A 24,722-nucleotide genomic window follows, 5' to 3' on the forward strand; every position below is an offset into this window, starting at 1 on the left:
CTGTCCCTCCTTGTCATGGCCGCTCCCTGCCCCCCACCCCCCGCCCACACCCCGTGGAAGCAAAGGTCGGAAAGCAGTTACTTCGGATGATTTTTTATTTTGCATTTCATATATCATCCAGATTCACATTCTCGCAGGATCAGCAATTAACAACAGCCACCTCGCCTCCCGAGTCTGCAAACGGCCGAGAGCCGCAGCCGCGGCCAAAGGCGAAGCACCGGTGTGCTCGCGAAACAAAAAATTGCACAATTTTCCCTTCATTTTCCTTAAACTAACACCTGACACAAAGGCTCGTGGCTGGAGAATGGAAATCCTTTTCTTCTTCATGCCTCAAACTAAACATTAAACTTATCTGACAGGGCGAACAAGGTCTCTTCAATAATTAATTGCACACACACACGAAAAATCCTTTATGATGCATAAATATTTCGTTACACAGGGTACAAAAATACTTTCACTTTTTGGTTGGTTGCGAAGTCTGGAGAGAACGAGGAGCGGCGGCAGGGTGTGTGGTGAGCAGGTCAGCGAAGTGGGCAGAGATGGGATGTTCGAACCCCCGTGGGCCCCTCTGAGGGGGAGGCGGAGGACCCTGGTCTGAAACGGAAACACTCCTCTTCGCTGGGTGGTCACTGCTGTTCGGCCTGGAAGGGTGCGGGGTGGTGGGGAGTGGAGGGTGGAACTGGCCGCAGGGCTCAGCCCACGGAAGCAGGCTGGGTGCAGGGGAGAGGCGTGGACAGAGGCACTGGGAATGATGAACCAGGAAAGGCCAGGACCTGTTGCTATGGTGACACCATGTGAGAACAAACTGTACACTCACATATACACAAGTCTAAGTGTCTTAATTCATGCCAGAAAACATGCAAAATCAAATGCCTCGTTTCTCTGAGGCGAAGCCACAGAAGCAAGTTTGGAGCGGAGGTCGGGCCTTGCTCGGTCCCAGTGAGGCCCCCTGAGGCGGGTCTGGGCGTCCTGGCCGCCGGCCCCCCAGTCCTCCCCTGAGGCCTGGGAGGAGGGCTCTGGGGCAGGGCAGGGCTGAGGAAGAGGAGAGAAGGAAACAGGAAGCAGTCCACTGAGTCAGGCTTAAAATTCACAGTCTTTGGAGGAGGCAGCAGCTCTCCACAGGCCGCCTGGGGGCAGTGGAAGCTCAGGGCAGCTTCCTCCCGGCGGGGGGCTTCAAGCTGTGGTAACTAGACCTAGAGGGCGGGCAGAGAGGTGGCCGTGAGCAGAGGTGCAGGGCTGGAGCCGACCCCGGGCCTGCCCTGTGTGAGGAGTCCGAGGGCAGGGGTGCGGGAAAGGAAGGGTGGCAGGAGAAGGGGGTGGAAGCAGCCGAGGGTCCAGTACGTGACCTCAGGGAGGCCTAGAGCGGGCTCTCAGGCTGGGGGGTGGGTGGGGGGTGGCAGGGAGGAACCAGGCCCCGCAGGGAGCCCGGGTCCAGGACACTCACCCTGGGCCTCTCGGCCAGCACTCACTCACTGAGGAACTAACAGAACTGACGGTACTTCCATCCCTGCTGGGCGGTGTCGGAGGACGGGTACCAGCGCACCTGCAAGAGAAGCGATGCCAGGAGCTCACCGTGCAGTCTTCCCTCGACAGGGGGGCCCTGCAGGCACGGCCTTCTGTGTCCCCTTGGAGCCCTGGCTCTGACCCTGACAGGCCGATGTCGGCCAGTGTCACTCACCTCTAGGTCTCAGGTTCTTCACCTGAAAACAGGAGAGGCCGCCGCCCTGGCTGCCTCCTCAGGGTGCAGGTTCAGAGAGAGGACGGTTACCGTGTGCTGCCCTCCACTAAAGCCGACCGGGGTGCGCCAGGCGGAGTCTTGGCAGCCAGCGGCCCTGACGCCACTGACCCACCCTTCCCTCTTTCCTCCACGGGGAAAGAGTGGAACTCCTAACATTAGGAGAACGAACCCAGCACATTTTTGCTCAACTTCCTTCAGTCTCAGCGACCTCACGCAGCTGCAGGCTGGAGAGGATTACGCCGGGCACAGGTGTGAGGGTCAGTACGACAGAACGTCAAACACAGGACTAAGCAAAGTCAGTGCGGTCCCCAAAGGGCAGGACCCCAGACATTGGCCCCATCCTCGTACAATTCTGCGGGAGGCCAAGGACGAGACCCAGATGCTGCGTCCTCCCAGTCTCCACTTCCCTATCCCTCTTTTCCCTCCACGTTAACCCTCTGAGGCCTAGAGATCTGTAGGCCACCAGCTCAGCCCTCGAGTGCGGGCCGTCGGCTACAGAACCCCAGCACTTTCCAGAAGGTCCCAGAGAACATGACCCCAAAGCAGGATTCCCAGAAACTGGTTGGAACATGACGTGCGCCCCCTCCTCCACGGGCTGGCTGTCTGGAAGGTAAGCTGTGCCCAGGGCCAAGCCAAGCCTGTAGGGAAAGCCACCGCCCCGGTCACAGCCAGGGTGGCTGCCTGGGGTGCAACATACAGCAGGGCAGAGTCTTAGGTCACCTGACCAACACCAGGGTCTCCTCTGGGCTCCAAGCACATGGCACCGCAGTCACCAGGACACAGCTGACCCCAGGCTGCTAGAACTACCTTGATGAAGCCCCACACCACGCAGAAAGGGTCAAGAGCCTCTTCTAGCCGTTGAGCTGTCCAGCCTCGGGGGCCGAGGGATCTTCTTTCCTGCCTCCTAAACATCTGGAGGCGGTTCCCTTCCTGCCCGGTTCCCTCCCTGCCTGGCTGAGAGCTGAGTGGCAGGAAGCCTCTCTTCCCCTCTGCTGGGCCACGGGTGCCCTCCCAGCTGGAAGCCCAGCTGGACACCAGTGCTGGCCCACAAGGAGGACGATGAGGAAACCAGCACCAGTGTTGCGGGACAAGCCTGTGGTCCGGCTCAGGGGATCCCCTGGTGGGTCCTGACCACTGCCTCCACCCAGCCAGCCTCCGGCTGGAGCAGCCCCCAGCATGGGAGTGCCCGTCGAGCCGGGTGCCCTGCAGGGGTGGAGGAGGGGGTGACACTGGATGAGAGCGGGAGGGACACTGGAGGCCTCTCACAGCTGCCTGAGGGGTTCCTCAGGGAGCTCTACTCACCCCACAAGCGCTGGAATTTTGCCCCCAGGGCATCAGCTTCCCCCAGCCTGAGATGGGTCGGCTGCCCTCTCCAGGAGGAAGTAGAGGAGAAACCCCGTGTCTGAGCTCGAGGCGGCCCTGCCCTGAAGCAGGCTGAGTTTCCGCTCCCCTCACACCCCTCGTTCAGGCCGGCGGCCAGAGGCCAGCGGCCCACGTCCTCCCGGGAGCACGGTCCACTCCTGCACCAGCTCAGGACAACGGACCCTCCCGGCCCCCTAGCTGTTCACAGAGGGTTGGGGTCCCAAGAGGCCACCTGCAGGGATGCCCCTGGGTATCCAGAATGAGCCAGGCTCCAAGAGGATCAGCACCTCAACAAAGGGGGACACAGACTCAGTCCCTGCTCACATGGTGGGGCTGACTGACTGAGAAGACTCGCCAGGAAGTGAAGCGGGCGAAGGAATGAATCCACACGAGAAGAAACACAAGCAGCCAATAGGCACAGGAGTCTCACTCGTCCAAATGTCAATTAAAGCAATACCCAGTCTTACTTAACCCAGACAGGCAAGTCTGCACTTTGACCTCCTAACAGTTCTAGGAATCCTTGACACAGAAAACAAGCAGGACAGGTGCCCAGAGAGGTGTGAGCAAGGGCGTCCGCTGTGGCTGGCCCATCAGGGGCGAGAAATGGTGTGAACAACCTACTTACCACCTACAGGGACCCGACACGCTCCCACAGTGGTGGGCCGGCCAGGAGTCCAGAACACAGAGCGACCCTTACTGACGTGGGAAAGTGTCCTGCCATTTAAGGTTTAAAATGATTAAGTGTGCATACAGTGATTTTTGTAAAAGATTCCTCTACAGAGATTTACTTACACACCTGTATGCAACTATCTACCAAGTCTACTGTCTAAAAGTAGCAGTTTTCTAGGGAACAGGATGATAAACCAAAGGGAAAAAAGAAGAAAAACACCTGCCTTCTTTTTTTCCGTAAACACAGACCTCTGACAGCTAATGCTTATGACACACTTAGCACGTACCATGCGCTGTTCTAAGTAGTTTTCATGTACTATGTTCCTTCAATCCTTACAAAAACCCTACGAAGTTGACACTGTTACTGTTCCATTATACAGATAAGAAAAGAGAGGTAAGAAAGCTCATGCAACTTCAAGGTTATCATTCAGTGGCTGAGCCAGTTTGAGAAAGTGGGGGGAGTCACAATGAGACCCCATTCCCTCAGATGAAACAGAAAACAAAGTCCAGTCCAGGAGGACCCTGGGACATAAGGGGACCCGGAGGACCCCTGCCTCCAGGCCACTATCTGTACATGCCGACCCCACTGTGCCTCTGCCACCCACACCTCTCGCCTGTCTCACCCTCTTAAAGGAGAAGCCTCCATCAGGCGGGTCAGGAGGCTGAGCAGGACGGCCTCGTGCCAAGACGGAGTGGGGTGAACCACCTCCCGCCCTTCCCACAGGCCCGGGCCTTTGTGGCTCGGGCCGAGCTACTGGCAAACGGCATGCAGCGGCGAGGCGTGCTCATCTGGGTAGAGAAAGGAGGACTGCTCTTCATCCCCTCCTGCCCCTCACCTGCCACCTCCTTGCCCCCGGGCACGGAAAAACTCAGCTCTGCTGGTCCTCCAGGTTCAGAACGACCCCCTCAGGACCTACACTGCCCAGCACCTCCACTCAGGCATGTTCGCCCCACCTCTGGGGCAGTGCTGTCAACGGGCAGGACGGCGCTCTGGGAAGGAAAAGGAAAAACGCTACTGCTTGGAAAATGCCTCCATGCCTATCACTGCATTCCGCCCTAACGGCACGTTTCGCTGCCGAGGACGCAGCTTTCCAGATGGCGAGGAGCAGCGACGGCGTTACTCGCTACATGGGCCGATCGCCCGTCATTAGTCTCCCTCCCCCCAAAACGCCACTAGCCTTTGAGATGGCCTCCACCCCCTTCCCTGGGCGACCAGGACACAGGAGCTCAGGCGCGACGAGGCTGCTATGAGGCCTCCAGCCTCGGGGAGGACCAGGGGAGAAAGCTGGACGACGAGACTGAGTAACAGCTGCAATAACTGGCACTTCTACAGCCGTCCCTCTGTACGACCCTAAGAAGTAGGCATGATTTAAAGAAAAACTTTTCAGTTGTTCAATTACAGTTGCCCCCAGTTTCCCCCCATTGCTCTCCCCTGCCCTGCCCGTCCCCACTAAAGTAGATGTGATTATCACCATCCTGCAAAGAACTTGAGACACAGAGAGGTTAAGTAACTTGCCCAAGGTCACACAGGTGTTAAAAGCGAGAGCCAGGATCCTGACTGAGGCAGCAGCGGGAGGCCAACCACAAGGCTTGGGGACGGGGGGGGGGGGGGAGGGGGCGGCTGGAATGGAAGGCAACAGGAGGGCATGGCACCCTCAGGGGCAGGTAGCAGCACACGGCCCCAGCAATCGATGGGCCTGCTGCAATCTCAACCAAGTGGGGGGGGGGCACACCCCAAGAAGGGAAGGGCGGAGGCGCCTCTCCTTATGCACTTGACACACTAACTGTCCCTGGCTCCCAACCTCTGTCCGTCACTGTCTCGGCCAAGCGTCAGCAGATGAGGCAGAACCTTCCACCCAATCTGGTCTGACGCTCTCACTTTACAGACGAGGGCACAGAGGCGCAGGGGTGAAGCCACTTGCCGGAGATCAGGTAGCTAACTGGTGGCAAAGCTGGGATGAGAGGCCAGGACCCCAGCAGCTCAACTCCCCGAGTGTCCGGGAGCCGTCGGAGATGACAGGGACAACGCTCCCTGCTACCTGCTCTGTGCCCACCCCAGAACCCGACTGGTGGTAAATACCCAAACGTTTCCCCCTGGGGGAAGATCGTGACCACCTTCCTACCCTGATCAGCTTCCCAGCTGTCTGTGCCATGCAGCTGGGAACACAGCCAAGGTTAACGTCGTCTGCCGACACCACAGTCCAAAGTGGCCACGGCCGAGGAGAACTCCCCTGCCAGGGAAAACGGTTTGCTAGGGTAGTAGCCCCAGAATCCGAACCTTCCACCCTGGAACTGGGCCACCCAGATGTCACCAAGGCCTCCGGACGACTGAGACAGAGAGGAACTCAGCCCTCGGCCAGAGCAGCCAACTCCTCCCGCCATGGCTTCCAGTTCCTGCGAACTCTTCCTTCCTGACTTCTCATTTCCTTTTCCTCCTCGTCCCCTTCTACCGCCCTGGCCCAGCCCAGGCAGCTGCTGTTCTCGCCCTCTCGACACGCCCTCGCCAGGTCACTCTTTCCCACCGATCAGAAGCCGAGGTGGGCTTGCTGCTGCCCCTTGGCCCCTCTGTGCTACCTGGCGGTGCCCAGCCACACAGCCAGCACTCCTGTCCTGGCCTCGCAGGGACGGACTGGTACCTGCCCACCTGCTTGTCTGCCTCTCGAGCACCCGGCACGGCACCCAGTGAGCAGCGAGCCCTCGTGGCCCAGCTCCCCTGCCCTGCCCCTCCCCTGGAAGTATGCGCATCCCCCTTCCAGCCCGCACACAAGCGAGAGCACCCCGGCTCCGTGAGAAAACTCGCTGAGCGCTCAGACGCTCAGCCCAAGCACCATTCTAGCACCTCTTGTGTGTTGGCGTTTGAATCTCATGACAACCCTGAGGCAGGTAATATTACCTACTCTCCCTTTCCACAAGACTAAAAAATCAAGGCACGGAAATCTTTAAGAGCTTTCTCAAGTTCATAAAGACAGGAGGAGCAGGAACAGGCAGCTGGGCCCCGGAGACCACACTCAGCTTGGGATGTGAACCGTGGCTCCAACGCCGTGGGCGGCAGGCAGTGCAGCGCTGCGAGTATTCGGGGGTGGTGGAACCTCAGCGGGGGCTCTCTCAGGACTCTGCCTCGGACCCTCGACGTGGCCTCACAGCTTGCCCCCTCCCTCCTCTCTGCCAGAGCCGAGCCCCAAAGGCACTGTCATGGAGGACAGCAGTTCTGCTGCAGCTCCGGAGTCTCGTGTGGTCCAGAGGCCGGGTGGGCACAAAGTCTGGCCAACTTAGAGGCTTCATCCCCACTCCCTTCCTGCTTCTCCCCAAGAGTGAGAGCTTACCTGAGCGTGCAGGGCGGCGGCGGCGGCAGCAGTGGCGGCTGGGTAGGTGAACGCGGCGTGTGAGATGGCTGGGGTCAGCTCTGTGGTGTACAGAGGGTAGGGGGCCCAGGCCTCTGGGGATGTGGGGATCAGAGCAGTCCCCATCAGGTCATCTACAAAGGGAGACAATAGCCCTCATCGTCAGAACACCAGTCTTCCCTTCCGCCACCCCACTCCACACACAGAAGGGGACTCAGCTCTATGGTTGAAGCATAAGGTCCCCACTCAGACCAGACTCCCCCTGAGACCAGGGCAAGAAGCTGTGTTAACTTGGCCTGGCATGGTGAGCATCCTGTCTGCTTCGAGAAGCTCTTGATGGGCCTGCTGCAATCTCAATCAAGAGAAATCAGAGAAGGCTTTAGGGAAACTGAGCAAGGCTGACAGCTCAGGGGCTCAGGCTGTGAGGTCCAGCAAAGGCTGCAGGGCAGGACGCATGTGTGAGACCCACAGAGAAAGGTGGCTGTGGATGCAAGCAGCCTCCTCCAAAGGGGGGCATGCAAGCACTCTGATTCTCTCAATGAGAATCTCAGTATCTGCTCTCTGTATTACACACCACTGGGGCTGTCAGCTCAGGCCAAGTACAAGGGCAGCAGACTGCAGCTCTGAGTGCCACTCACAGGGGTCCCGGGCGATGAAGTGTGCTCCTAGGGCGGGGTGTGCGCTGGTGGGATTTGGTGTAGCCATTAGCTTGTTCTTGGCCATCTTGGTATTGGCTTTGGCAAACTCTAGCCTCAGGGTCTGTGGGTTCTCTGGATCAAAGCGAATGCCCTATATCAGAAGGAAAAAGAAGGGAAAGACTTGACTTTGTAGAACCCAGACTGTCCACTGCAGCGGGTGCAGAGGGCCCCCAGAAACGTCTTGCCAGAAAGACCCGCCCACATGGGGCCAAGACAGAGGATCCACTGCGTGGGCCTTGTGAGCAGTGATGTTTGGCCAAGACAGCACAGCCAAGGACTCTGCGCCAAGGCTGCTGGGAAATAAGGCACATCTCTGGGCCCTTTCCTTGGGCGTGGAGCCAGGGAGGGTTTGCAGAAGACAGAACAAGGACACGTGCTGCCTGGGCAGGGGGTCTTTGGGTCAGAGAAAGACCTGTTCTCTGTCTACTCACATTCAATGCATTCTTGGCTGCTTCTGCTCCTGCCCGGCTGTCAAAGATCACAAAACCAACAGGCTAGTAGGGAAAAGAGAGAACACCCTTGCATCTGTCCCTACACTCATCTCCCCCTCCACAAACAGACACAGCAAAAAACCCCCAAAGCAATGAAAAGCCACCCTTGTCCATTTCCTTCCTGTGTCCGGCTGGAACAGGAGTTCTGGTGCACCAGAAGCCTCCCGCCAGGTACCACAGTGTGGAATGGTGCCGACTGAGCTTTATCCACTGCACTGAACGCCGTCCTCTCAGTAAAAGTCCTTTTTTTTTTAATGCATGCGGGTGATTAAGAGTAAGTTCCATGTTTTCTGCAGGAAGTTAAGCAGACTCTGATATATCAAGTGCGTGGAGAGGTTTCAGATGCAATCAAGGGCAAACACATCAAAACTCCCCCAATTTCATTTCCCCAGTTTGGTCCAGACCCAGAATGGCCCCCCGCCGCCTGGTGTCTGGGGCCAGAGTGTAGCCACCGCGTCTCTGGGCCTCCACCTTGGCGCCAGACTGTGGGTCCTCAAGAGTCAGAGAGGGAGGGCCAGGAGCCCACCGGGAGGAAGAAGGAACCTGTGGGGGCCACTTTCATCAGCCCAGGGTGCAAAAGGGACACAGGGAGCCAGTCTCAGCTGCCCAAAATGCCTCACGATTGAGTTAAAGGCAACAGACTTAGTTCCAAGCTCAGTAGCTGGGCTGGGCTGAGAGGAAGAAAAACCTTGGAGAGAAATTACCTGTCTTGATGTGAGCTTGATCAGGGACCCTTCGTACCCCTGCAGAGAGAGGTCAGGCGTTAACAGGGAAGGTCAGGGCCACTGCTGCACTGTCCCAGCCACCTGATGTCACCCCGTCTTTTCTCCCTACTGCTCTCCTGTCTCATTCTCATGCTTCCCCTCCCCCAGAGTCGACCCTCTCTGCCCCCTGCCGTTGGGCGCCCTCCACCCTGCACTCTGAATCACATGGAGTGGCGCGTGGGTGGGCATTACGCCACAGCGGTCATCATTTCACGCGCAAATTCTCATTTGCTCCACTGACTTGGAATCCAGATGCACTGAGCTTACCTTCTTAAGTTTTCTCATCTGCAAACTGAAAAGGCTACAGTGAATCTCAGAGATTATTTATATGGCAGAATCTACAGAGATTCTCCACACCCCCACTTTACAGATGAGGAAACAGAGGCTCAGAGGGGGTACGCAGTCATCGGAAAGCAACATGTGAACTAACAGCCCCAGGACAGAGGGTCAGGTCTGTGATCACAGGTGTTGAGACTGTCCTACGTCCTCCTGCTGCCCGATCCAGGCCAGAGATTCATTCCTGATGCTTCGCCTCCACCCCAGGCTCCACCCCCACCCGTGTGTGGCTGGGCCCAGACTCACCTTGAACGGCCTGAACAGCAGGTAGAGTTCTCTGGGTTTAATGTCCACAGGGAGGCCACTGACGAACAGTGTCCGGACCTGGGGACAGAGACCACAGGGGTCAGGGCCAGACTGACGGAGAGGGACAACGGCCCTTCCATTAGGAAGGGCCTGGATCCTTCCAGAGTTAAGGGAGGAATTCCGTATTTCCCAGGCCTCCTCTGGAGGCCCAGGCAAATGAACACCCAGTTTTTTTTAGCATTTAACTTTTCAAAGCCTCTCCTGTGTGCCTTCCTTTCTCTAGGCTCACCGTGCAGGTGTCCAGATGCCGCTCAGCAAGCACCTGCTCTGCACCTATGAGCGAGGGAGTGCAGCACACACGCACACACAGGAGAGGGCCCCTACCTAATAAGTGCGCAGACCAAGGACCCCTCTGACATCCAAAGCAAATGTGGTGTCTTATGTCTCGTCCTGCCTCCGCCCAATGCGCAAGTTAAAATGTATGTATTTTCCAGCAGATACCCATGGACCCCAGGTTGAGAGGCTCTGTCTGGTCCCAGGAGAAGGCGAAGATGCAAGTGGAACACAGGTACCACACCACACCCTGGGGCGGCTTCGTCACAGCGCCCGCCACTTCCACATCCACCTCCTACTGCTTCTGACGCAAGCGCTTCAGAAGTGGCCAGGAACGTGTTCTGTTCCTGCCTCCATGCCCAGCCCCTAGTACGGTGCCGGTACTAAGTGTTTACTGAGTAAGAGACCTGGGTGTGGACTCGGAGATGAAACAATTGTGCTGGGCTTTGAAGAATGAACAGGATCTCGCCAGCTTCAAGTGGGGCAAGTGATATTGTCAATTATGAGCCTGGCCCTCCACGTGGTCACAAGTTGGTGGTGAGCCAGGTCTAGACACCGGATGTCCACCTGTGACTCCGGCCAGACCTGACTTCCTCAACTGCGTGACGGCCTGTGGGACCCAGCCAGCAGCCCCGTTCCAGACACCGGCTTGATCAGGAGCCCGGGGCAGCTGGGCAACGTCATCACACCCGACAGGCACACATGCGCACGCATCTCAACAACTTGGCCAGGAATGGCTAAGGAACCCAGCTGCTGGTGTCACTGCCCCCACCCCACAAGGATGACTCCCAGCCTGTGCCTCGTTAAAAAAAAATGGGTAAGAACAAGCTTCTTCACTCACATGAATTTTTGTCAAGAAGCAAACCCTTGCCATTTAGGGCACCCCTCCCTCCCCCCCGAGTCAGGCCTTTCCCTCACCAGACACGCCCAGCTCCCAGGGCCGGGGTGAGGGCTCTGTGTGCCTCACAGCCCTGGCAGCTCTGTGTCCCTGCACAGACAGCATTCGAGTGCTGGCCCGCCCCCAGAGGCACCTGGGAGAAACTGGACAGCCGAGGTTCCAGGGTGGGCTCAAGTGAGCCCCTGCACTCCAGAAGGCAACCTTCCTCTACACCCCCTGCCTTTTGATGGAAGGGCCTTTAATTTCCACGTAACCCCCTACACAGAAGCGGCTTGCTAGGGTCACTGGCTTTTCTCTAACAGCAGCAGACCTGGCACTCATCTGGACTGGCAGAGACCATACCTGCTTCTGGGTGCCAGGACTCGGGCACCCAGCCCACCCTCAGAGGATGGATGGGCTGAAAGGGTGCAAGCCAGCCAGGTTCCCACTGGGTGGGGGTGGGCCTGGGTCACCGCCCCCTCCCTGAGAGGGTGGGGTGGAGTTTGGGCCAAAGACAGAGCCAGAGCCGCCCCATAGAAACTTCTGCCCCAGTTCCTCCCAGGCCACCCTTTTCACCCCGGCTAGTTTAAACCCTTCCTCAAATGGCTCCCTTCTGGCCGGGCCTCCCCAGGGACCCTCTTAAATAGCTGGTTCTCAGCACAGTTTCCTGCTTGGGTGGGGGAGGGGGGAGGAGAGGGGATCTTTCCCTCATTCCCAGCTCAGATCCTCGTTTCCCGCCCTCCTTTGGGCCAGATGTTTCCAGCCTCTTATTCTGGTTTCTACCCTTTAGGTTCTGAAGAGCTCAAAAGGCCACACGATCGCTCCCGTCCTGTCCCTGGCCACCTCTCTGGAAACAAACTGAGGCCAAAGCAGTTATGGATTAGGCGGTGGGTGTCTGTCCACCAGGTCACAGACCCTTGGCTGGGATCAAAGTCTGGGAGGCTAAGTCACAGGAAACTTGGCCCGACTAGCTTCTCTGGTTCTTACTTGATCCTAGCCACCCCGGCAGATGACCGCCTGGCCTCTGTGCAGGCAGGAAACTGAGGCCCACAAAGGGCTCATGCAGCTTAGTTCGCCAGGGAGCAAGGCTGGGTAAGACTCGGCAACCCAGACTCAGTCATCTGGTCCTCCAGCAATCCACGGCCGTGGGGACAGATGGAGTGGCACCTGGGTGGCCTCGTCAGCCTCATGGGTGGGTCAAGTGTGCCCATCAGCCATTCAGTAGCCAGTCCCTTCCTTGGGCACCTGTTCAGGACGACAGCAAAGCTGGAGTGATGGGGGCAGAACAAGAAGAAACCGGCAAACTGGGCTAGAGGGAGGCAGGAGAGCAGCAGGCTGGCCAGCTCCACACCGAGAGGACAAGAGATTCTAGAGCCCACGCACCTGCCTTTCTGCGCCCACCTCCCTCTGGTCCTGCCGCGGGCCCATCTCCTCCAGGTCCCCAACAAGCTCCAGAGGCACCAAACACAGCTGGTCTCGAGGCAGCCGCTTGTGTCGCCTCTCAGACACCCTCCCTCGTTCCTTAGCAGAAAGGCGCCACCCCACCCATCCTGCATTCCTCCACTTCCCCTTGCTTCCTCTGAAGTCCCCGGGGGCCCTGATGACCCCTTACATCATGTCTACCTGTCTGAGCTTATCCCCCACCTGGACTCTACAAATCCCCAGAGGAGGGAGCCAGGTCTCAAAAACTTTCACATCCTCCAAAGCACCGAGAGCCAGGCCTCAGCATTTGGAATCCAACCCCTCTGTGCACCTTAGTCCTTCCGAAGAAGCTCCCAGCCCGACACAGATGTGGCTCAGCATGACGGCCGACACAGTAACTCCATACATGGCAAAGACGACCAGCTTCAGTTAGGCCAGTCTCCACCCACGCCTCAGGCTTGGCTTGGGGAAGACGCCTCCTGTCCTGGAATCTGCGTACCCGCACAACTCGGGCAGCATCGACCTCCAGGACGGCGCCCGACTCCATGCCTGGCACACGGGAGGCTCCACAAAGTGTGCGTTTGCTCACAGCAGTCACCTGCACGCAAACCTCACCTACCAGCTACCACGAGCCGCTTAGTTTCAAGTGCCTGGGGAGGCCAGGCCAGTGCTGGGTCCGTCTGGAGCCGGCACAACAGGTGAGGTGATCTCAGCCGGTCACTGGGTTCCTTTTCCCTCTTTCCCTAACATTTGAGGGAGGTGACATTTGAGGGAAAGGCACCTCATTTTACAGATGAGGACACAGGCTCAGAATAGGAAGGTGGCCAAGCAAGCTGACAGCACAACCAGGATCTGTGCAGGGACAGCGACATGCAGTCACTCCTCCAAGGCCTGGCCAGTCAGTCCTGTGTCTCAGGCCAGCATCGGAGAGCGCCTCCCGGGCGGGCCCCTCACTGCCGCCGGCCGCCTGCCGATGGGCCCAGCACGCACTGAAGGGCGGCGTGCAGACCCTGACGACTGGATGACGCCAACACGGAAAGATCCACCAGGGAACCCACGTCCTGCCCACTCCACAAATGTATTGTAAGAATTTACCACAAAAATGTTTTCAGTATCTGAAGGGAGCAAAAAGGGTTGTTCCCACAACCCCAGGCTACTAGCAGTCACCGAGACCATTTAGCCCTTTCTCCAGAAGTACCCACACAACCCATGGGGTTATTTTCGTTCCCGTCCTGAAACTCGGAAAACCACTGCAGCCCTGGTAAAACGACCATCTTCAATGGCAAGTACGAGCAGATGGTGCTAGACCACAACCCCACCCTTAGCACAACTGGAAGATGGTTTGGGATGGGGTGGTGTGCAGAATGGATGGAGGGAGCATCCTGAGAAGTCAGTGAAAGAAACATGTTGAGGAACAGCTCTTTCTGATGGAATCTACAGGAAGCACCAAAGTCAATACAAACAAAGAACTTGGCCCAGAGAGGTGTCCCACCACACAGGGCATCGCAGACATGGCTGTGTGGCCTGCACGGCACGAGAACAGACTCAGCCTTGCTGGGGGTCCTAGCCAGCACCAGGCCTACCTACAGAAACCAGCTGGCCCTTTGGCACAACCGAGTCCCTTGTCCAGCAAGGCTCCGGGGGCTCCTGACACAGGTCTTCCCTTGCACAAGTTAGGCTGCCAGGCTCCCTAGGAAGTTGCTGTGGGCGAGGGTGTGGGGGCAGGTCCAGGCCCTCTGCTAAGTCCACAGGCTCTCACTAGTCGGCAGACTTCCTGGGGTTGTCTAGGTCTTTGCTGTGTGCTCCCGGGCTCTTTCCCTTGCAGCCGGTGCCGGACCTAGAGTGCCTAAGGGTTCCCAACCGCCTCTTGACCACGCCTCACCTTGTCCCAGGTGGCCCGGAATCTCACTCCCAGTGCTCCAAGGGAGGGGCCAAGAAGGGCAGTGCCTGAAAGCACAGGAAGGCAAGGTCTCCCCTCCCATAAGAAAGGTTTAGGAGGATACCCTGACTGGTATGGCTCAGTGGATTGAGTGCCAGCCTGCAAACCGAAAGGTTGCTGGTTCAATTCCCAGTCAGGGCACATGCCTGGGTTGTGGACCGGATACCCAGCTGGAAGTGTGTGAGAGGCAACTGATCAATGTATCTCTCCCACACCGATATTTCTCTCCCTTTCTTCCTCCCTCCCTCCCTTCCCATCTCTCTAAAATAAATAAATAAATAAAAATGTTAACAAGGTTTAGGAGGAGCCTCTCAACCACACTTTCTTTTTTCAAAAGATTTTATTTATTTATTTTTAGAGAAGGAGAAAGAGAGAGAGAAACATCAATGTGTGGTTGCCTCTCACGTGCCCCCTACTGGGGACCTGGCCTGCAACCCAGGCACTTGCCTTGACTGGGAATCGAACCAGCGACCCTTTGGTTCGCAGGCCAGGGCTCGATCACACTTTCTAATCCCAGCAAGACAGAGGATGCAGGCTCCCAGGGCTGCCCAGCCCTTTCCTTTGTGACAGGGAGGGGAGCTGCGGGTCCTCATGCTGTCTTCCTCTCCTCCCTGCAGCCCTCCCAGCCCAGAGGTAAGAGCTCACCTCACTTTTTATAGGAAAAGAGAGGCAGGGGCTCTGGCAAGCCCATTCGCATCTATGTGTCCATGATGTTCTTCCACTGGGCAAACGAAAATCTGTTTAAAGATCTTCAGATAAAAATGAAATCAAACAAAAGCCTTCAGGAGCGAGGTGGCAGGACACCCAAGGCACCGGCCTCGCAGCACAAATTCAGGCTTCTGTGGAAAAAACTTTCAGACCGGACACTGATCGAGCTCTACCCGTCCAGGGCACACCTCCCTTGGCTCTGGACACTCCAGTGGGCAGGCCTGTCACTCAGGGGTCCCCATGCCAGTCCAGCTTCCTTGACAGTGGCTGTTCAGGCCTCCCTCCTCCCCAGGGCACACAGGCTGGCAGGGGAGGAGGAGGGGCGGGTGTTCTACACAGAAGAACGCAGCCAAGCCAAGCCCCTGGGCGCAGTCAGCAGGGGCCACAGAGCCCTCCCTCCCCAGGGAAGGGGACTCCACACTGGGGTCTGGCCACTCTGCTCTCACCAGGTGAGCACCGCCCCCTGCGAGGGGAGGGGCAGGCCTGATGCTGAGGGCTCCGCAGCTCTACCCTGTCCCAACTTTCCAACACGAGAGACCTCCTTCATACTGGCCACTAAACACTCACCGTCTGGGTCAAGGGCAGCAGCAGGGTCCTGTGGCCCAGAGAACAGGCTCCAGAAGCACTAGTTTTTATTAAAGACAGAAAGGTAAACACAACTTTCAAGAGCAGTGGTATGCCCGTGGATACTACGCCGCCTTACCCTCTGACTCTGAAGGACAGCCACAGCCTTCTACCTTCCCCAGCCAGTAAGCTCCAAGACAGCAGCAGCCTGCACTCCCGGGGCCACCTGCTCAGAGGACGAACCCTTCTCCACAAAGGATGCGGAGGCAGGGAAACACCAGGGCCACTCCCCACTCCTCCTTCACTCCACTCCCAAACAGACTCCACGGGTCCAGCAGGAACACTCTGCCCTGGAAGACAGGCTCCCGCCTTCTAGGCAAATCCCAGCCTCAGGAGGCTGGGATTCCGGGGAAGACACACTCAGGAAACTTGACTCAGGGACGGAAACATTCCACCAAAGAGGTAAAGGCGGTATTTGAAAACCAGTTCTTTGTAGCAGTCCCTTAGCCTCTCTGGAAGTTAGAATTCAGTCTGGAAAGGAAAAACTCTTTCAACTGTCTGCTCCATCAAAATGTTCAAGTAACGCGCTTGCCTCGAATCCCGCCTGCCGGCTGCTTAGCGTGAGCTCTCCCCGTGTCATCTGGATGGAAAACACCACTTAGGGAAGGCGGTGGAATCCAAAAAGGGAAAAACAAGCCTCTCATAAGCCCCTCCCACATCCTTCCCCAGCTCCCAGCCTTCAGCAGCGACTGAAACGCAGAATATTTGAGCTGGAAGAAACCTTATTTTCAGATGAGGAAACCACAGCCCCCAGGGTCCAGCAGGTTGCTCATGGTCACCGAGCACGCTGGAGGCAGACCCAGGGTCCCCAGGTGCTCACAAGTCAAAGCTCTTTTGCAGACCACGATGGCACACCACCACCCACTCAGACTCCAGTGGGGGCAGCCAGGGGCACCTAGGAACAGGTAGGTGTCCTTCAGCTCCTGAACTAAGAGAGAATAGGCCCTCGTGCAAGGCCAGTTGGGGTCCCACAGGATGACTCCATGGTCGGTCCCAAACAGAGTTAGCGATAAGGAGGTCAAAGGGAAGCTGGCAGACTGCCCACTCCCAGCAGCTGAGCGTGGCCTTCTGCCCCACTGACTAGGGGAGGTGGGGGTGGGAGGCTAGAGCAGAGCCCCTCGCACACCTTGAACAGGCCAGCTGGGCACATGTAGCCCAAGGAGGCCTGAGCCCAGGCCCCCCCCCCGACCCCGCCCCCAGCCAGTCCATGGAGGTTAATGAGTGCAGCGTGCATTATATACAGCTTATGGCTTTCCGGATATGAAGGCACTGAAGATCCTTTTTGAACTCACACCAGCCATCATCACACCCAGCTCTGATCTGGCTTCTCCCAGGGAAAGGGACCCCACTGAGAACCAAGACAGGTGACTCGGGGGTCAGCCTCCTACTCAGCAAAGGACTGCTGACCAGATATGGACACAAAAGAAAAAGAGCCTCGAACCAACCGTCAGGGAGCTTGAGCTGAAGTCGCGGCCCTGCCAGGCCGGTGTCTTTGCGGCCCCCTCCACTGCCTCAGCAGTGAAGGAGAGGGGTGGACGCGTCTTAGGGTCCCTCACACCCCACCTTCTAAGACACCAGGGAGCGGGAGAAGGTGGCCTCTATCTGCTCTGAGCTTTAACACTTCTGCCCACACGAAGACAAGGAGGGTGGTGAAGAAGTGGCTAGAGAACGTGGGGGTAGAGAGCAGAGGTCGGAAGCCAGGCCCTGGGCCAAGCTGGGCCTGGGGTGTGAGAGGGGTCTTTGCGGGGCCAATGCTGGGGCTGCCTCATGGAGAGCTCAGAGAGCAGTCCCCCTCCCGTGCAGAGATCTTGAGGCCCGGGTTCTCTTGCAGTGCGTGTTCGCAGGGGGCGGGGTGGGGGCTGGGTTCTGCCTGGGTCCCATGCTTAGGCTTGGCACCAGCAGGGCGCTCTTACCCCTCCCAGGGGGAAAGAAGTCCCTCTGAGTGAGGCCACTTGACGAGAGGTGGATGGAATGTGGCGACATGGCCTGCAGACCCGGGACTTATAAGGGCTGAACAAGGGCACGGGAATAAAGAGCAAGCAGACACAGCCAGGCAGTGGACGGGAACGGAGACGCTCATGCTCCCAGAACCCCAGTACTTCCCGGGCTTCCTCCAAGGGGCTCTGGGCCGCTCCGCTCCCAGGCTAGGATGCCAACACTGTCGTCACTGTCCAATCTGGTGTGGAGCCCAGGCCTAGGGTCTACTGCAGTGTCCTGCTCGCCCCTGCTGTAATTCCAGCCCCAAATCACTTATCATCAGGGCAAGACTCTCAGGCCCCAACTGGGGAACACCTCGTGGTTTCCAGGTTCTTCACGCTTATCACTGGCATGGGAGCCTGGCAGTCCTTTGATGCGATGGGCAAGAGTGGTACTGGTCCAGTTCACAGATGGGGAAACCAGCTCAGGGATCAGGTGCCTGGCCGGCCAGTGGCAGAACTAGGAAATCAAGTCCAAGTTGCCCCGGAAGTTGGGGCTCTTCCCCCAGAGCCTGCAAGGTGCCCAAGGCTTTTGACTGTGCGTGTTAAGGGTGGGGAACCAAGTTCTCTACAGCAAGAGACAGGGCCAGCATGTATATTTTTCTTTCTTTCTTTTTAAATTTTATTCTTTTGCGGGGAGGGCTGGCACATATGAAGTGTTCAGTAAGAAGGCTTCAGACCCCACGCCCCCTCTACTTCTACCCCCCGGGAACCAGGAACAGGCTTACCGTCTGGGCAGCACACCTGGTCCAAGCCAGGTGTGAGCACCGCCCACACCTCACTTAGGGAACCAGACCAAACAGCACGAGCTGCGCTATGCAGACTTGGTGCTGAGGCCAAGCGCCTGCTTTCCATTTGGTTTTAGACAGACCAGGGCCCAAGGCTTTCAGAAGCAGCCCAGAGTGGTAGGCTCCCAGGGCCCCCGGCATGGCGGGCCCCCCGCAAGGCTCCCTGCCCTTCTGTGACATACACCTCTCATCCTTCCTGGTACTGTGTGGTCAGCCAATGCAGATCTACTTACTGCCTGTCCCCTGTCCCTGGAAAGGGCTGCAGCTGTCACCATGGCTGCACACCACCCCGCAGACTCAAAGCTTTGGCTGAGGGACACCTCACACCCCTCTCCCAGCTCCAAAACCAATACCTCCAACCCTTAAGCCATGTGCTGTTATTTTAGCGTGAACACACCATGCCGACAACACATGGACTAGGCCCCCACACCGCCCACTGGCTGACGGCGCCTGACAAGAGATGTTTCCTAATACGATGGTCCCACTGGGAAAGGCCACTGTCCAGGGGTGGCAGCTGCCCTATCATAAACACAGTAGGGTCCCTCCATCCCCAGCTGTGCCTGCACCTGGCCACAATACCCACCAAGTGCAGGGCCAGTCTAGGCGGCAGTTCTTCACAGCAACCAAGGTTCTCAAAAATGGCCTCAGGTCCTACTCCAGTAACCTCTCCTGACCACCCTCCCACCCCAGGAAAAGCCCAAGGCCCATTTGGTGAAGGGGAGGTTGGCTATTCCCCAGCACCTGGAACTAGGTGCTGCGGACACTTACCCGAGGCCTGGTCCAGGTCAGGCCCCACCCCTTCTCCCTGGAAGCCCAAGTCCCGTCCGGAACTACACAGGCAGTCATGATGACTTGTGACAGCCACGAACTTCTGCTCAGTCAGCCATAAATGACTAAAGGCCACGGCAGATGGGTCTAGGCAGACCCTCCCACTACACCCACCCCTCGCTGTACTCCAGAGGCCCCCCAGCACAGATGGGCCCGCCAGTGGACGGACTCTTCAGGGAGGGAGGACCCGACAATACCGCCACCTGTTTGGCCTTGGCACATCTTCGAGGCAACCTTATTCTTCCCATCCAAGGACAGAACAGAGGGAGAAACAGAAAGCAAGGCGTCTGTGCCGGTCCCTGGGGACACAGGCGGGGTCCTGGCACCTGAAGCTTCGTAGGTTGCCTGCAGATCCCCCCTTCCAGCAGCGTCCTTTCTGAAGAGCGGGGATGGGCTCTGCCCCACCACCCCACGGCTTTGCCAGGGGCACGAGGACCCTCCTGAGGCAGCCATGGCCGGGGAGGGCAGAGAACTCCAGCACTCTTGCTCGGCTCTGAGCAACGAGAAGTAGGTGGCCTCTGACCAGGAGCTCAGCCATCAGGGCAAGCAGGAGGGGCTCCTTCTGTCCGCCACCTCCCAGGCTTGCCTGGAGGTCCAGTGGAAAGTATGAGGGCAAAGGCCCAGCAGCCTGCAAGGTCCTGTCTTGCCTCTGTTTACAGTAGCCAGCTGCCCACTGACGACGGGAATGAGAAGCCAGAAGTCCACACGCTGAGTGAGACTCAGAAGCTGGTTCTCCCTGGGGCAGACTGGCCAAGCTGTCTGTGTGCAGGGAAGGAGGCCATAAGGAGATCCAAGGCCGTGGTCCCCCGAAAATGAGAGGCAGTCACTTAAGTGCAAGCATAGGTTCTCTAGTCGGGGTGCCCAAAGCACTTCAGTCACTGTGTGTGAAGGCGGTCAGCCCCCCGACAGGGCCAAGGGGGCGCCTGCCTGCAGAGAACAGGAAAGTGAAAATGACCTGGTCAGGTTTTCACTATCACCACGAGATGGCAATTCGAAACAATACCTGTGATAAAACGCTTCTCCAGCAGGGACAGACAGCTCCCCTCACCCAATCCTGGAATGCCACCAGCACAGAGGGACCAGCCCCTGAACTTCTGCTGAGATCCCGGCATCCCCCAAAGCTCAGAGTCCAGACACTTTAGTTGCGGGATTTGTTCTCCCCTTGCCCCCAAGACTCATGAAAAACCTCAACACAAACAACAACAGGTATAATGTGGTGAAGAGCAAACGCTGGATTCAAATCCCAACTCGCCCACTCAGGAGCCGCAATGAGGGGTCTCTGACCTCACTCACGGTGCTAGTGATGTAAGTTACCCAAGGGGCTGTGGCGAGAGCTGGTGGAGTTCAAATGGCCAAGTGCTTAGAGTGATGCTGGGCACCAATACTCTATACGGACTTACTGTTATTAGGCTAGCCTCTCCCACAGGTTATCTGAGCAGAGGGGAGGCATCCACAGCCACACCCAGGAAGGAGAGGAGCCTGACTTACTGGGATCTGCCTGAACCCACCTGCTGGCCCTGTTCCCAGGGAAAAGCTAGAAGCAGAGATGGGTCCCTTCCCTTAAACCAGTAAAAGCCTGGAGACAGAGTACCCAGAAGCCCCAGATTCTGTCAAGTGGTTTTGATGACAGAGAAAAAATATATGGGAGGGGCGTGCCCAGGTTGCATACTGGACCCCAGAACCCCTTCACATTCCTCTAAGCCTGGCCTGGCCTGCCTGGGCCAGGGACACAGCTGGTCCCTGGAGGGCATACAATGGGCCCAGGGGCACCAGGCCATGGCCCAGCAACAGTGGATGCAAGGAACAAGCAAAGATGGGGGTGGGAGGACAGCAAGGGACCGAGGCTCTCAAGGCAAACTGTCACCCCTTTCTTTAGCTGCCACTGATCCCCGCCTATGATTTACCATCAAGCTGGCATAAAACTTCCGTAACTCATGGAGACTCATCCCCCTACCCCAAGATTCCAAATGCTTCCCTCCCCTTCGGGGACCCCAATGAGTAATTGCTATAACTTAGCATTACCTTCTATTATGAAAGTCAAGTCTCCATTTTCAAAACAGAATGTTTTCCAACCACACACCCTGCTCCGCAGAAACACTGTACTACCTAGCCATCCCTCAAGAGTCACACGGACAGGACATGCTCAGGTCCAAGGCTGAGCAGCATCCGAGGCAAGGGCACCCTGAGCAGGGCTCTTGTGCTGTATCACCTCACCTTCTGGAGCCTGGGCACCAGATGGGACCTGCCTGGGGGAGCGTACAACCTCTATACTGGCACCAACACTTAGCTCCTCCCCTGCAGATCTTCCCCGTAATTCCTCATAGCCCCCCATAGCTTTCAAAGGGTAACAGCGCTTCTAACATATCTCCTTCCCAAGTGGCTGAAAAATGCCAATTTGCCCCCAACCTTGCACAACCATAGTGTGTTCCCCAACAATGCTACAACACAGCAAACTTCTGCTGGTCACCCTAACGAGTCATCTGGTTCTGCAATCAACCCTGCTAGTCTCTCTTCTTGGAATGCCTTTCCCGCCCCCACAGGTCTAACAACCGCCCACTCAGCCACATCGCAGGGAGGGCTGACCTCTAACTTCTCAGTGGCACTGCTGTGCCACTTGCTGATATCCCTTTATTTTATCTGCCTGTGTATTTAACATTCCATTGCTTCCCAGCAAATCTTTCTCACCTTCCAGTCTGTGATCTTTTTACCTATATCCCTGACCCTGGTCTGGAAAAGGAACCTAATGCTTATGATATGACAGAAGCCCCCATGGGTAGGGTAGGCAAGCAGGGAGGGTCCAGGCTATACAAACAAAGCATCTGTCAAGAGTCAAGACTATAACAAGACAAGCAGCCCAAAAGAAACCCCATCCTGGAACCATGAAAAAAATACACCCCTTTCTCCAGTGATCTCACACCTTTAGGAACTGAGGCCTTATGGTGGACAAGTAAGATTCCTTGGGTTTTCCAGGGTTGCTTTAGTTAATCTCCAACAGTCAACTGGGAAGAGCCAGCCTAGGTCAGCCATGAGAATAAGCCACTACTGCTCATGCAGATTCTCTGGGGGGCAGCTCTTAGGCGTTGCAGAACAAACTGCTTAAGGGGCATCTAAGCTACAGAGAAGGAGTCCAGTTCTAGCTCAAACCACCAATCTAAGTTGGAATCCCAGCAAGAGAGCTCTTGGTCCACTACTCAGATGCTCATCAGGGGAGGGAGCAATACTTGTGCTTACCTGACCAGAGCAGACACTGGGCTCCAGGAGAAGCCCAGGACCCTTGGTTTTAGACCTTTAACCGTGGGCCCAGGCCCCCTGCCCCCCGAGATACCAGCTGCACTGACTCCCTGAGCCCCCACAGGGCCATGGCCACCCCTACCCCCCAGGGAGTAGCAAGGACTCCAATTCTTGAGGATTCTGCCCTGTCTATGAAAAGGCACTTAGAAAAAGTGACTAATACCTGAAATGTTTTCTCCAAGACTGGCCTGGCCACCTGGTTCGCCTTCCTACTTCAAAGTGGTGGGTCTGAGGGTTAGCCCAGCCTCTTGAGCAGTGTGAGGTCCCTGCTAAAGTCAACCCTCTAGCAGAAGTGGCATTTGGGGTATTTGTCCAGCTTCACAGGAGACAGCTCCTCTCCCTCAATTTCAGCCCACAGGAGGCCAAGCAGAGACCCCACATATATCAGCAACCCTGTCCCCCCTCCCCAACTCTCAGGGGGAGACTGAACCACCAGGTAGAATAAGGTTGGGGTTAAGGTCCCCAAAGCCATGGACCTGTGGGCATCAAGGAGGACAAGACCTTCAGAGCCAATACAATGCCACCACGCTGGAGCCCACACCACACTAATGGACAGAAGTCGGGCCTTCCCTTGTCACCCTTCAGAGTGGAGAGTTGTGTATTCCTTCCTTTCTTCCTCCCACCCCCCAAAAGCAAAATCTAGACCTAGATTGTCAGATGTCATGCCATTGGTGGACTGGGGTTAGCAGCAGGCCTCTGATTTACTAAGAGTGGGAGCTGGCAGTGTGACCCTCCCACCACCCCTCCCACTTTGAGGAGCCCAGCCCAGCAGTGGGGCCGGGGCCGCTGCCGCCATGCTGCACCAAACCTATAGCACGGACAGCAGCATTGCCACTGGAATTGAGGGAGGTAGCAACACCAGCCCCCACCAAGGGGCTCTGCGGTTTCTCCCCCAAACCAAGGGGAAGGGAGCACAGGGTGGATAACTGGCCCTTGGTTTCCTGGGCAAGAGCATGCCAGGGTGGGGCAGGAAGGGTCTCTCAGCCCTGGAGTGACACAGCACAGGCCGGAGGCCCTTCGAGGGAGCTGCAAACTATGTCCCCTTTCTACACCAGTTTATGTCTCTGCCCACCCAGCTCCTGGTCTCCATTCACTGATAGCCGTATCCACCGCCTCACCGCCCCCACCCCCCCATTCCCTGCGATTTCACCATCCCATTCATTAACCAACCAGCTGCTGGAGATTCCACGAAGCCGCCTCATAGTCCCGCGTCTTAGCACACGGTCGGTGGGCAAGAAAAAGTCGCCTTCTACTTGAGGAATCCCACCCAGGCCAGGCTGGGGGTCCTAGCTTGGCTGCCAGGGCAAAACCGAGGGAGGAGAACCGGGAAGTGTCTTTCGACATCTCTTTCCTAACTCAATTAACTGCAGGCTGACCTCCTCCCAAAGCCCAGGTTCTGGGGATGCGAGGGAAGCCAGTCCAACCGCCACAACTCCAGCTCTACTGAACGAAGGTGCCGGGCGGCTGGCCCGGGCCTCCAAGGTCACCGGGAGGGGTCAGGGTGGAGAGGGCAAGGACGGTGCCGCCCGCCCACCCGCCTGCTAATCCCTCGGTTCCTTCCAGCCGAGGCGGGAGTCCCGGCCACGCGGGAGGAGCGCCTGGGAAGAGGGCAGCGAGCCGGGTCGAGAGTGGAGAACGAAGGACGCGCGAGCAGCAGGCGTGGGGCGGCCCGCCCCGAGCCCGGGAGGGCGTGGAGACAATGCCCGCCCGGCGGGGCACTCCAGGCCGTCCGCCTCCGCCCGCCGGACACCGGCTGCTCCTCCCGGGCCGAAGGGCAGCGGCGGAAAGGCTCCGGGAGCGATGGCCACACCGGCCCCGCGCGCCCTCTCTCCCGCCCACCTCCGCGTGCACTTCACCCGACGAGTCCCGGGGCCGCAGACCCACCTCCTCCTCTGGGGTGCCGCCGGAGCCCGAGCCCGTGCCGGTGCTGGTGCTGTGCTCGTCGTCCGGCTTCAGGTTGCTCATGGTGCGGGGGGTGGGGTGGGGGCGGCGAGAGGAAGGGAACGCGGAGGGCGAGGGCGAGCGCGGCGCCGGGCCCCGGCGAGGAGGCGGGAGGGGGCGCGGTGAGCGGTGCGCTCCGGGGGTGCGGGGCGGGGTGGCGGTGGGGGGCGCGGGGCAGTGAGAGGGGTGGCCGCCGCGTCGGTATGGGGGTCACATCAAGTTTGGCGGGTGCAGGAGGCGGGGAGGGGGTGCGGCGGGGGAGGCACTGGGAACCGGAGCCGAGCCGGAGCGGCCGCCGCCTCCGCCTTTTCACTGCGACCGCCGAGTGCGCCCGCGGCGGCGGCGGAGGC

At 57.9% G+C, this 24,722-nt stretch overlaps 1 protein-coding gene and 1 long non-coding RNA gene across 4 annotated transcripts; one reads left to right on the forward strand and one right to left on the reverse strand.

The window, feature by feature from the left end:
* Positions 1 to 77: 77 nt before the first annotated feature.
* RBPMS2 (RNA binding protein, mRNA processing factor 2) lies at positions 78 to 24,722 on the reverse strand. Of its 3 annotated transcripts, none has more exons than XM_028507176.2 (8): positions 24,316 to 24,722; positions 9,646 to 9,723; positions 9,004 to 9,042; positions 8,240 to 8,302; positions 7,749 to 7,899; positions 7,093 to 7,244; positions 1,474 to 1,543; positions 78 to 1,193 (listed from the first exon to the last, which is right to left on the reverse strand). In XM_028507176.2, the coding sequence occupies exons 1-7, from the start codon at positions 24,394 to 24,396 to the stop codon at positions 1,481 to 1,483; spliced, it is 627 nt and encodes a 208-aa protein (XP_028362977.1). In that variant the 5' UTR covers positions 24,397 to 24,722; the 3' UTR covers positions 78 to 1,193; positions 1,474 to 1,480. The 3 variants fall into 3 exon arrangements, with proteins under 3 accessions (XP_028362977.1, XP_035865024.1, XP_035865015.1); XM_036009131.1 differs by lacking the exon at positions 24,316 to 24,722 and adding an exon at positions 23,602 to 24,104 and having other exon boundaries at positions 1,470 to 1,543; XM_036009122.1 differs by lacking the exon at positions 24,316 to 24,722 and adding an exon at positions 23,602 to 24,100.
* Positions 417 to 15,580, forward strand: LOC118496675. The gene is made up of 3 exons (XR_004899232.1): positions 417 to 505; positions 1,375 to 1,393; positions 15,570 to 15,580. It is a non-coding gene; the product is annotated as an uncharacterized LOC118496675 (long non-coding RNA).

Source organism: Phyllostomus discolor, chromosome 1 (genome assembly GCF_004126475.2).
Source record: "Phyllostomus discolor isolate MPI-MPIP mPhyDis1 chromosome 1, mPhyDis1.pri.v3, whole genome shotgun sequence".
Taxonomy (NCBI): Eukaryota; Metazoa; Chordata; class Mammalia; order Chiroptera; family Phyllostomidae; genus Phyllostomus; species Phyllostomus discolor.

Bases quoted from the DNA above. Each gene is read 5' to 3' on its own strand.
- RBPMS2 (XM_036009131.1), bottom strand. From the start codon at position 23,775: ATGTCGAAAGACACTTCCCGGTTCTCCTCCCTCGGTTTTGCCCTGGCA. The intron at 9,724-23,601 runs GTTGGTTAATGA...CTCTGTCCCCAG, and splicing joins CGTGGAATCTCCAGCAGCTG to GTCCGGACACTGTTCGTCAG. The intron at 8,303-9,003 runs GTAATTTCTCTC...TTTCCCTACTAG, and splicing joins TCAAGCTCACATCAAGACAG to CCTGTTGGTTTTGTGATCTT.